The sequence below is a fragment of the Chiloscyllium plagiosum genome, unplaced genomic scaffold (assembly GCF_004010195.1).
Source record: "Chiloscyllium plagiosum isolate BGI_BamShark_2017 unplaced genomic scaffold, ASM401019v2 scaf_2999, whole genome shotgun sequence".
Taxonomy (NCBI): Eukaryota; Metazoa; Chordata; class Chondrichthyes; order Orectolobiformes; family Hemiscylliidae; genus Chiloscyllium; species Chiloscyllium plagiosum.
Window position 1 is genome coordinate 12,732 of NW_025211974.1, and position 12,269 is coordinate 25,000.

The 12,269-nt window shown below is 40.5% G+C and overlaps 1 protein-coding gene across 2 annotated transcripts; it reads right to left on the reverse strand.

The window, feature by feature from the left end:
- Positions 1-257: 257 nt before the first annotated feature.
- On the reverse strand, positions 258-11,896 carry LOC122547225 (HAUS augmin-like complex subunit 1). 2 transcript variants are annotated; one of them, XM_043685863.1, is made up of 4 exons: positions 11,062-11,896; positions 7,421-7,595; positions 4,160-4,295; positions 258-396 (listed from the first exon to the last, which is right to left on the reverse strand). In XM_043685863.1, exons 1-4 carry the CDS (start codon positions 11,080-11,082, stop codon positions 273-275), a joined length of 456 nt encoding a protein of 151 aa, XP_043541798.1. In that variant the 5' UTR covers positions 11,083-11,896; the 3' UTR covers positions 258-272. The 2 variants fall into 2 exon arrangements, with proteins under 2 accessions (XP_043541798.1, XP_043541799.1); XM_043685864.1 differs by lacking the exon at positions 258-396 and adding an exon at positions 3,937-3,964 and having other exon boundaries at positions 11,062-11,892.
- Between the last annotated feature and the right edge of the window lie 373 nt (positions 11,897-12,269).

Sequence of the window (12,269 nt, forward strand, 5' to 3'; positions counted from 1 at the left end):
TAAGAGACAGCAGTTGAACCACAGGAGACAGGAAGGAAAACAAATAATGCAGCGTTGTAATCTGTAACACACTGCCTTAATGTGTGGTGCAAGATGATTTGATAACAACCTTCAAAAAGGGAACTGAGGAAATACTGTGTTCTGGGAAAGGGTTACTGGATCAGAAATATTAACTGATTTTTTTGTTTCATAATTGCTGCCAGACCTGCTGAGCTTTCCCAGCAGTTTCTGTTTTTGTTTCTCATTTCCAGTATCCACAGTTCTTTCGGTTTTTATTTTGATAAATATTTTCTTGGGCTATGGGTAAAGGTACTGGTGGGGGACTCATTGGATTCTCTTCCAACAAACTTGAAGCAGATACGAAGGGCAAAATAACCCCTTCTGCGCTGCATCATTCAATAAAAGAAAAAGCATATTCCAGTAACATTTTTATCATTGGTATACAATTCACACAACAGTAATGGTCACATCTAAAGTCAATATTTAAACTCCTTGATGAGTTTATTGAGTGAGGTGGTCAACTATATATGAGAAAAGCTATTATAGTTTCCCAATTTTGTTGAAGTAATTGATCTGAACTGATATGTTGACTTGCCTCAGCATTGCTGATTTAGGAATAAAGAAAAAAAAATTACTTTGATCATGGCTGATCATTCATCTTAGTATAATTTCCCCACTTTCTCCTCAGACTCTGATTCCTTTAGCCTTAAAAAACATTTATCTCCTTCTTGAAAATATTCATTTTTCTAGCCTCAAACACTTTCTGGAGGTATCCTCATCTCAGCCATAAATGGCCTACCTGTAACCTTAGATTGTGGTCCCAAGGTCTGGATTCTGATCATCAGGAATATCCTTCCTTCATTTACCCTGTCCAGTCCTGTTAGAGTTTTACGGGTTTTTGTGAGATTTTCCCCCCATTCTCCATCCCACTCCAATTCATCCAGTCAATATAGTCCTAACCAATCCAATTTCTCTCCAATACATCAGTCACCCCCATCCCAGGAATTAGTCTGATAACCCTTCAGTGTATTCCAGCCACAACATTTTAACTCAGATATGGAGACCAAACTGCACTCACTAGGGCCCTGTACAATTGACACAATTTGAGAACTCCTGTTGTTAAATTCTTTTACAACAAAGGCCAACGTATCATTTGCCTTTCTAATAGCTTGCTGTATCTCAATGTTAGTGTTCAGTTAAATTAGTTCCTTCATGTGCAGAGGAAAAGGATGCAGGTGCAGCAAACAATTTGGAAGGCTATTAGAATGAACCTTTATTGCAAGAGGAATTGTCTGCAGGAGTAGTGATGACTTGCTTCAACTGTATAGGATGTTAGTCAGACTGCACCTGGAGTAGTTTGCGCAGCTTTGGTCCTTTTAGCTCAGGAAAGATATTAGTGCTGGAGAGGGAGTTTACCAAAGGGTTCACTAGACATTCTGAAAACACAGGTCTGTTCTGTGAAGCAGGAGACTGGGCAAACTGGGTCTGTATTCTGTATAAAGGGAAAAAATCAGAAGGCACACAACACCAAGTTATAGTCTAACAGGTTTATTTGAAGTCACAAGCTTTTGGAGCGCGGCTCCTTTGTCAGACCAAATGCATTTTCTCAGATAGGTGCACTTAATCTGAAGGGGCAGCACTCCAAAAGCTTATGATTTCAAATAAGATTGCTGGACTATAACTTGGTGTTGTGTGCCTTCTGACTTTCTCCACCCCAGTTCAGCACCAGCACCTCCACATCATGGCTAGTATGAATGGAAAGGCAGTGTAGATGTAGAGAAGATTTGCGATTTTTGAGAATATTTGTAGGTCAGGTTGTAAAGTTTGTTCACTATGCTGGTAGGTTTGTTTTCAGATGTGTCGTCACCATTCTAGGTTACTTCATCAATGAGTCTCTGTTGAAGCGCTAGTGTTCTGTCCCGCTTTCTAGTTGTGTGTCTTGGTCTGAGCTACAAATCTTCTCAAAAATCGCAAACACCTAAAGGTCACAATACGCTCAGACTAGCCCAAAAATGGGAAACCAATGCCATCCAACTGAGTGCCACCCAAGACCAACTGTATTTTCTACATGAATGCCTCAGGAAACAGATATTACCAAAATGTGTCAAGTGCAAACCACCTCTCAACACCCCACAAGCTAGAAGAATAGCAGAACAGAACGGCCACAGAATACTGCGAGAAATGGTTAACGCCCACAACCAACTCCACAAATACGAACTGGAAATTTCACGCCAAAAAACTTGGTACACCAACGCAACTGACCAGGAATGGACAAGCACATTAGAATGAGCCATTAGCAACAAACAACAGCAGACCAAGACAGAGAAAAAGCTAGCCCTAGAAGAAAAACTGGACAACTTCACACAAAAGAATAACAGAAAATTCAGAAGCTTGGATTAAAAAACTGTCGGACTGACCACTAACAGACATGGAAAAAACAAACTGTCCGAGTGAGAGGAATGAACTACAACTACAGAGATGCGGACAAAAAGGACTTTCTAACTGCACTAAAATCAACCCTGAAAGACAACGGGCTTAACAGAAGAAACCCGGCCAAACAGACAGACAGTAGCACCAACACTAAGCAGGAAGAAAGAAGGGAAAACCATCAACACACAGGAAAGGAAAGCCCTAGAGAGACTCAAAAGACAGGGCACATGACCGTCATCCTCAACAGAACACAATATATTGAAAAGATGAACTCACAACTCACAGATACAGACACCTATCAACAGGTGGCAATGGACCCAATTCCACAGCTAGAAACCGTATCACAGCATCACTGAAGAAACTCCACAAATCAGGTGAAATTAGCAAGATAGAGCTCCAAAGAATGAAACCTAATGGATCCAACACACCCAGTTTCTACAGATTACCTAAGGTACACAAACCGGGGGTCCCTCTCAGACCCATTGTCGCACTTCCCGGCATACTGACATAGCAGACTAGTAAAGGAACTTCACCGTAAACTGAAATGCCTCGCAGAAGATTCACGCCACTCCATTTACTTCACCCAAGAATTCCTGAACACCAAAGACACCAAGATAGAAGAGGACAAAGTCACGGTCTCCTTTGATGCAATGGTCCCATTTACATCAATTAACATCAGCCAGGCCAAAGGAACCCTGATCTCACTACAAGACGAACCAAGGACACAAACACCAGATAGCACCAACTCCATCAGCAAGGAGAGCATCCTCAAACTAATAGATCTGCTCCTCACTACCCAGTTCACCTTCAACGACAAGGCCTACAAACAAATCAATGGGACACCCATAGGATCACCAATATCAGGTTTATTAGCAGAAGCAGTGATGCAGAGACTAGAACGAACAGCCCTCCCCACAGTCCAACCCAGCTTTGTGTCCACTATGTGGATGACACCTTTGTCGAAACAAATTAGAGGAAGCCTACAATATCATTATCATCCTCAGTGGCATAAATGTTTGCCAAAGATGAAGATAACAACAACATACTCCCATTCCTAGATGTCACATTGAAATGAACAATCAATGGAGAACTGCAGACTAGAGTCTCCTGTTCCTATGTTTCTAGATCTTTTGACACGACCTGGGGAAAAATGCTTTCTTGAAATATGAATTTAAGTATACCCAAGTATAGGGTGAAGAAAAAGACTGCCACGGTTCTCATTCCTAATTATTGATCACTCAAAATTGGGCCTGACAGCAGATGCTCACTGTCAAAGCCTATGAACAAGTACCATGTCGGTCAGAAGATGATCGGTGGCCAAGAGCAATACTACAGTGTAGCATTAATGCATTTCAAGACAAGGGAGGGTGGGGATCCATAATATTTCATGTAAATAGAACATTTAACAATCAGTACCTCATGATTAACAAATGTAGCATTAAATAATAATTCAGCATGTCTGTAGGTCCCAACCAAATAGCTCATCTTGATTATTTCGATCACACTTGTATTTCAAAGAGCTCATTGAAATGGCCTGCAGAAAGGGACCAAAGGCAGGCTGAACTTCATTAGTAGTTCTCAAAGTAACACCAATGCATTTCACTTAGTTGTATCCTACTTGCCCTTTTGTGCAAATTATGGTTCCCATTTCAAGTTCTTTCTCAGTTTGTTTCAAGCAAAGGTTTCAAAACATGCTACCGTTTGCTTATAATATCTATCAAATGATTACCTGGTTTGAGAGGTATCTTTTAGGTCCAAAGCAAGGCTGCTATTCACCAGGTTTTTCAGACAGCTAGATCCATTACTGGAGAGGCTAGTGGAGGATAAACCTGCACTCTCCATAATGAAATCTTGCAAGTAGTCGGCTGAGGAGATAGAGAAAAGTAAACTTTAACTGAAGTTTCAAGTACAATCACCCTACTTTTTGTCAATCAGCATTTGAATCTTGGTACTAGCAATCCAAAACCTCACCCATGTGCAAATATGTTCTAAATAGATAAGAGACTGAGCAGCTTATATCAAGGAAGTAATTTGAAGGGTGAAAAAAACCTTTGTTAAAATTTGAAATATCAACATTTCATTGAAATGAAAACAAAATCAACGACAATAAGTACTTTAGTCTATTGAAACCCTCCCTTTCCCATCCACTATAACTAACAACAAAGCAAAGCACAATCTCGAACGAGCTCACTACATCAGAAGGAACACCATCCCAACCACAATGGTGAAGGAGTTGACACTGAGAATGTGCAAGAGGGCCAGAATTAGAGAGAAGTAAAATCAACTCAGAAGCTTGATGTGTTGGAAATTATAGTGATAGGGTTGTGTGAGACTGTAAAGGATGGCATTGTTGGCTAGGGAGGAACTTGGAGCGGCTGGGAAAGGATCCAGTTGTTGTAGTCCAAGTAAGTACCACTCACATCAGTAGTACAAAAGAGTTGTTCCACTGGTCTAGGCTTCATTCGAAACTTGCTGGGTGCAGTGTCCTGGCAAATTACATAACTAGGAGTAGGAATTGTTGAGAGGCACCAAAAACTTGCCTCACTGTAGGACAGTCTAAATCAGGAAATGATGGATGTATGCAATAAGAACACTACAATTCTCATGGCAGATTTTAATCTTCAATTAACTGGACAAGTCAGATGGGTAAAGCTAACATGGAAGACAAATTTGTGGAATGTATCAGGGATTATTTCTTAGAGCAGTACGTAACAGAATGACCCAGGATCAGGCTATTTTACGTCTAGTAATATGTAACGAGATTTAGAGATCATGTAGTGAAGTGCTTATAATTACAAGTTAAAACACGATCCAAAAGGTCACATTCAGCCACCTCCCATTAGCTGATATACCACCAGTACCCTCAATGGAACAGTCTGTAATGATATTAAATTTTCTGGACACACTTAGAGTCACAGCTGCCAATACCAGACTTTGGATACCGATAGATCCAGTCCTTTCAAAACTGAAACAAATGGTTGCGATGGGGGTACGTAAAGGACTATCACAACTAGAACTGACACTTTTGGACGTGGCGAGACCAGAACACAATAGAGGATGTCTTATTGTTATGACAAGCAAGAGTGATTGTCCTGAGCAAAGGTTGCCAACAAATACTGGCTGAACTCCACCAAGGTCATCCAGGGATCTCTAAAATGATGATACTAGAGAGCAGCTACATCTGGTGGCCAGGCTTGGATGCAGACATAGCCATATTGGTGGGGGTAGTGCCCAGAGTGCCAACAAGAACAAAATTATTGCCAACGGCTCCCCTACCTCTCTGGGAATGGCCAGGTAAATCTGGGACCCAGTTGCACACCGACTATGCAGGACCTTTCATGGGCTCAATATTCTTCGTCATTACAGACACCCACTCACAGTGATTGGACATGCATCCAGTCCATTTGTCAAAGATGGGGATGAAAATAGTAAAGCTGTATGCATCTTTTTCAATACGCAGAATCCCAGAAGTGTTGATCACAGATAACGGGCCATCATTTGCCAACAGGAAATTTTGCTATTTCCTCAAGTCAATGGATTTGACATGTAAGGATAGCTCCATAATACCAATCATCCAAAGGACTGGTACAAACAGCAGTCCAAACTTTGAAGTCAGGTTTGAAGAACAGTCTGCAGCCTTGCCAAGCTGTCATGGTTCTTATTTGATTATAGGACCACCCTACATACAACTACAGAGACAGCACTGACAGAGTTGCTAATGGGTAAAAACTCCACACGAGGTCAAGCCTGATGTTCCGGACCAGATTTTTTTTTCCCCGGGGCGGGGGGGGGGGGGTTGGGTGGGAAGACTCCATTAATAGAGACACACAGACAGCTTGATTCAGGGGACGAAGCTTGGTATAGGAACCTCTTTGCTTGGGTGGGAGGTATGGTCAACATGAGGTCAGGACCAGTGATGTATAAAGTTTGGCTAGGTGCTATTGTCCTGATCAAGCATGTGGACCATATGCAAGCTGCGGACTCACAAATGACATAAGAGCAAAATATGCCCTGGCTCTTGGAATAATCAGAAAGCTTGCTGGAATCCATGGGTTCATCCTCTCCATCAAGCATCGACGATCCTGTGAATTAGAGATGAACATGGCGGATGTAGCTGCCACAACTCCTTTGCTGCCAGAAGTGAAATTTTTCGAGGCGCTTAGTGACAGGCATTGCTATTGTCAAAGACTATGTATTTGTAAATAGAGAGCAATTGATGGGATACCAACCTCTGAAGAGTTATCTCACTTACTAAACATCTTTTGGAAATCCATCTACTGCTTCTTCTCCTTTATCTATCAGAGCGTACTGCCTCCTCAAAAAATTCTCCTCTAATAAAGATGGCATGCACGACTTTCCTTTCATGAAATACTTCAATTGTTCCGTTTTAGACAATTGCCAAGAAAAAGTATGGAGGCGTCAAAAAGAGCAGAGAGTTTCTGTTGGGGATCAAAAACAATGGTTTCATTCTCTGCAACATTTGAGCAAATTTTAACTCATCTATTACTGGATTTCAGACAATCTGACAATTTAGAGGCAGTGGAAGGATCAAGGTTGAAGTAATGATGGTCATGTGAAAATCAATGTGTCTTGGGGCCTGCATGTAGATGAGAAAAAAAACGGGCAAATCTAGAGGAATACCAGGATGCCAACTATGAGTACGTGGAAGCAGAAGTAATTAATGGCAATTCACAACTACAATTGGATTTTTTAAAAAACCTGTTTCCAAGATTTAGGAACTGAAAATCATGCTTCACAATAAATCCAAAACAAAGGATAAACAGCTTTGCATAATGTGATTTTTGGAGAAAAGAAAAACGTTCCAACCAAGTTCAGCAACCTCCTCAATACTAAACTAAAAAAGGACTATCTCTGCTTACAACAGCAGCATAAAATACTGTCATAGAGCACAACAGCGTTGGTAACACTGATATCCCCGCCCAAATTCTGTGTTCAGTTTAGTCTATATAATATTCTGCAACCAACTAACCATCAGACTTATACTCCACAGATTTTTGCTTCACATCCTCAATCAGCTGCATGATATCACAATCACGCATTTCATTCCGCTCCATCAGACGATACAGAACATCCATGGTCCATGGATTCACTTCATAGAAGGGGATCTGCTGATCCTCAAAAATCTTTGATAGCCATGTGGAAACCTAAAATGAAACAGAGATAAATGTAGAAATTTAATTAGATCAGAATATCAATGCATTCTGGAACCAATTTACCACAGTGAACAAGGAGACAAATTTCACTGCTCTTCTTTAGTCTGTGAAAATATTTCCAAATGTGATCAACACAAATTCTATTACTTAGCCAAAGGAATATTATTGTGGAAGATTGTGGTCTGTTTTCACAAAGTACAAATTCTCCACAACAGTTGGCTATTTGCAACAAACAAATTTAATTTTTCTGGCATTACATTTGCCACATTATTTTTCTAAAAGCTGTTCCTTGGCTCAAGGACACACTGTCCTTGATTTTTCTTCGGAGGGGTAATAAACCAAGCTAGGCTCCAATTAGACTAGTTTGGTACAGATATGAAAAGGATTTTGAGAGGCCTTTTGTTTATATGTAAACAGATGAGACTTCAGGCCAATGAGGTCATGTTTTAGAAGTGACCTGTAGAATGGTCAGCTCTCGAGCCGAGCAGTTTAGTCCAGTCCAGAATTGGTTGGGAGTTCAACAATGACCTGTGGGGAAACTTTCTCTTCACTCCCTTCTAACTTCAATCTGTAAGCATCTGATTCTATTTTATACAGTGTTTTAAAGGGGGTTTGTTTATTGGGACTGTTGTGTATATTCAGAACAGCATACTTAAGTCTAGTTTGGATAGACTGTGTTCTGTAGAGGTTCTTTAATCTGTTCTTCATATTTCATTGTGTAATTTTGTGAATAATTTTGTCTGTTTTAAACCTGGTAGTCTACCTCGCTAACTTAATCTGGGTAATTCTTCACTGTACATTTACAGAAATAAATTGTAAACTTATGGTCTGGGCTACATGCTTAAGAATGGTTGGAGTAGTCTGGCCTAGTCCAGAACACATTTTTCAACACCAGAACTGAAGCACAGAAAGACAGGTCCATAATTAAAATGTAACTTATACATATAATAATCTTCATTCACCTCTTGACCCACCAGTCATACATCTAATTTGTTGGGAAAAAACTAAACTGTATGTCTTGTTATGCCATCTAATGTTATACTAATGGCCAATGTCAGAAGTCACAGAACATCAGATTATAGTCCATTTAAAGTTTATTTAAAATCCTAAACTTTTGCAACATTGCTCCTGTGTCAGGTGAAGTGGAGGAATGCGCACAAGCACAGAATATATAGCTCTATATATTCTGCACCTGTGCGCTTCCCTCCACTTCACCTGATGAAGGTGCAACACTCCTAAACCTGTTAGACTATAACCTGGTGTCATATGACCTCTGACTTTGTCCACCCCAGTCTAAGGCTGGCCTTTGCACACAATGGTCAATGAGCATCTGAACATGAGCATGGACCAGCCTTGCATCTTCATTTCCCAAAAGATGTGTGAATCAAAAGAGATTGCCACTGGCCCCAAGTTTACAACACCACAAATAAGAAGATTCCCTGATTGCTATTTCTAATGAAATTATAACCATGGTGCTCAAAATTTCCATTCCTCCACTAATGTGATAGCTGAATTATTAAGTCTTGAACTTCCCCCAATGTAATTTAGTAGGGCAATAAAAAGCTTGTTACTGCCTTGTTTTTTTTTGCCAAAACAAAATTTCTTCAAGTTTCCAAAAGCTTGAACCAGCAGCCGCCATCTTGTTAATGGCTTCACCTTCAATGTTTCTTCACCTATTGATATTTCTGGTCTCAACTTCTCTAACTCAAATTTTCTGTCTGTGTTTCCCTGGAGTATTCTCTTTATTCCTCATAATAATCACAAACAAAATAAAATACTGCAAATGTAAAACTTTGCAGTGGTATAGAGCCATTAGTGTAGTAAATTTCTCAAAATGCTTCATAACAATGACTGCCAAATTTTGACACTGAGCCACATAAAGAGATATTAGGGCACATCATTAAAAGCTTGATCAAAGGGGTATAGGCAGCGCCATAAAGGAGGAGAATGGTAGAGCAACAGGTTTAAGAAGGAAATTCTAAGTTTTGGGCCTAGACTGCTAAAAGCACAACCACTTCTAGTGAAGTGCACAAAATCAGATGCACAGGAGACCAGAATTAGAGGTGTGCACAGACCTTGGAAAGTTGAAGCCATGGAGGGATTTTAATACAAGAATGAAAAGCTTAGATTCGAAACCTGGTTGCACCTCAATTAATTCCTCTCCAGAATCTCAAAATTGTAACTAGGTTCCCCCTTCAGACTTCTGCTCTGATCATAATCTTCATCTTTTATAAACTTGAGATTGGTATCACTCTACTGCTTGTTTTCTTAAAAAGTACTCCATCTTCCATTTTACCTTCTTCGACTATGGCTAATTCCTTAATGATTTCTGGTTTCTAACTTTCATATTGTAACTGATTTTATAAATTAATTTAAAAATTATGGAACAACATGATCATTCAGATCAGTAATCATAGTAAACTTAACAGATTGTGTTCAAAATACCAGTTATGAACATCTCAATTTCTTAAACCATGCCTAGCATTGATTGACAGGAGGAAAAAATAGAGGGGTAATGGCAGCTTCTCCCCAAAAGAAACACCATCACTCAAAAGTCAAAATATCACAATAACATTGGTCAGAGCACGGAGTCTAGGAGTTGCAAGGTGATGTTGCTACCATACAGGACACTGGTTGGGCCACTTTTGGCCAATTATGGTGCAATTCTGGTCTCCCTCCTATAGGAAGAATATTGTGAAACTTGAAAGGATTCAGAAGAGATTTACAAGGATGTTGCCGGGGTTGGAGGGTTTGAAATATAGGGAGAGGCTGAATAGGCTGCGGCTGTTTTTCTGAGATTGTTGGAGACTAAGGGGTTACCTTATAGAGGTTTATAAAATCATGAGGGGCATGGATAGGATAAATCCTCAAGACCTTTTCCCTGGGATGGGGCAGTCTAGAACTAGAAGGCATGGGTTTAGCGTGAGAGGGGAAAGATATAAAAGGCAGCTAAGGGGCAATTAGGGTGGTGCATATATGGAATGAGCTGCCAGAGGAGGTAGAGACTGGTACAATTACAACATTTAAAAGGCATCGAGATGGATATATGAATAGGATGGGGTATGGGCCAAGTGCTGGCAAATGGGACTAGATTAATTTAGGATATCTAGTTGGACCAAAGTGTTTCTCTCCATGACTCTAATAATTCAAATGATTAGCATAGATACTGGAAACAATCAAGAAAATTCTCAAAGTTTTAAAAACTTCAAAGAAAAAGAAAATGGGTGGAGGATTCAGATAGGAGGCGGTCAGATTAGTGTGACGGACAACGACATCGTCCAATCACCCTACACGTACCTCTCACGTACCACCAATCAACTGGAGGTAGCTCCCTCCGTTACCATGGTATGTGTGAGAAGGAAAATCTGTTGTCAAATGGTTCAAATCTAATTGGAAAGTCATTTTTTTTTGGAATCTAACATTAAGAGTTTGGCATATAGTAAAAAAATAACAGTACCTTCGCGGTTTTCGAATCCATATTCACACTGCTCTTTTTTAAAACAATCACCGTCCGTTTAAAATTCGGCGGCGCGCGGCCTTTCCCGCCATCAGGTTTAGGTTCGGTTAACTTTGGACTGTACCGCGCACGCGCACTCACCTCCACGTGACTGACCCCGGGTAAAAGCAGGGCAAAGATTAAATACTTGTATGTTACTGTTGTGGAGGGAGTGCTTTTTTGTACATTTTTGACTGAAATAAAAATCGAAATGGATGAAAATCCTAGTTACTTTTAATGTTGCCTTCTTCCGTTTACGTCATGGTCACGCCCTTTGCCCCCACTTTTTGTTATATTATCCCACCTGATCGCGGGCGTGCTGCAAACTTTTCCCTAATGTTCTTTTGCGCCTTTTCCCTTACCCCATAAAATTCCACATTTACCCCTTACAACTTAAAACTACATCTCCAGCTCTTTCCAATTCTGACGATTATTCGTAGTGTTTTACAGCACAGGAAAAGGTTATTCAGCTCATTATTTCCTCGTCAGTCATCAAGCATTGATCTACTGTAGAACTACTTTTCAGCATTTGGCCCATAGCCTTGTATGCAATGTCACTTCGAGTGATTATTCCCATCCTTTCAGCCAGTGAATTGAAATGCTCCACCCGCGGTCAAACAGTTCTTTCTTAAATCCCTTCTAAACCTCCTGCTCTTTACCTTAAATCGATACCTCCTAATTATTGATCCCTGAGGGAAAATGTTTCTGCATATCTATGTCCCTTGCAACCTTGTTCACCCCCATCAGTACTGCACACCAACAACTGCCAATCTCCAAACACCATCCTACAACTCATCCGCTTTATCCTTGATCACAATGTCTTCACCTTTGACAAAATTTTTCTGCATATCTATGTCCCTTGCAACCTTGTTCACCCCCATCACTACCACCAACAACTGCCAATCTCCAAACACCATCCTACAACTCATCCGCTTTATCCTTGATCACAATGTCTTCACCTTTGACAACCAGTTCCTCATCCAGACACATGGAACAGCCATGGGGACCAAATTTGCACCCCGATATGCCAACATTTTTATGCATAGGTTCGAACAAGACTTATTCTCTATGAAGGATCTCCAACCGACATTGTACACCAGGTACATTGACGACATTTTCTTCCTCTGGACCCATGGCGAGGAGTCACTGATAAAACTACACAGTGACAT

Bases quoted from the DNA above. Each gene is read 5' to 3' on its own strand.
- LOC122547225 (XM_043685863.1), bottom strand. From the start codon at position 11,082: ATGGATTCGAAAACCGCGAAG. The intron at 4,296-7,420 runs GTTAGTTGGTTG...CTATCTCCTCAG, and splicing joins TGTGGAGTATAAGTCTGATG to CCGACTACTTGCAAGATTTC. The intron at 397-4,159 runs GTAATCATTTGA...TTTCTTTTATTG, and splicing joins AAAGATACCTCTCAAACCAG to AATGATGCAGCGCAGAAGGG.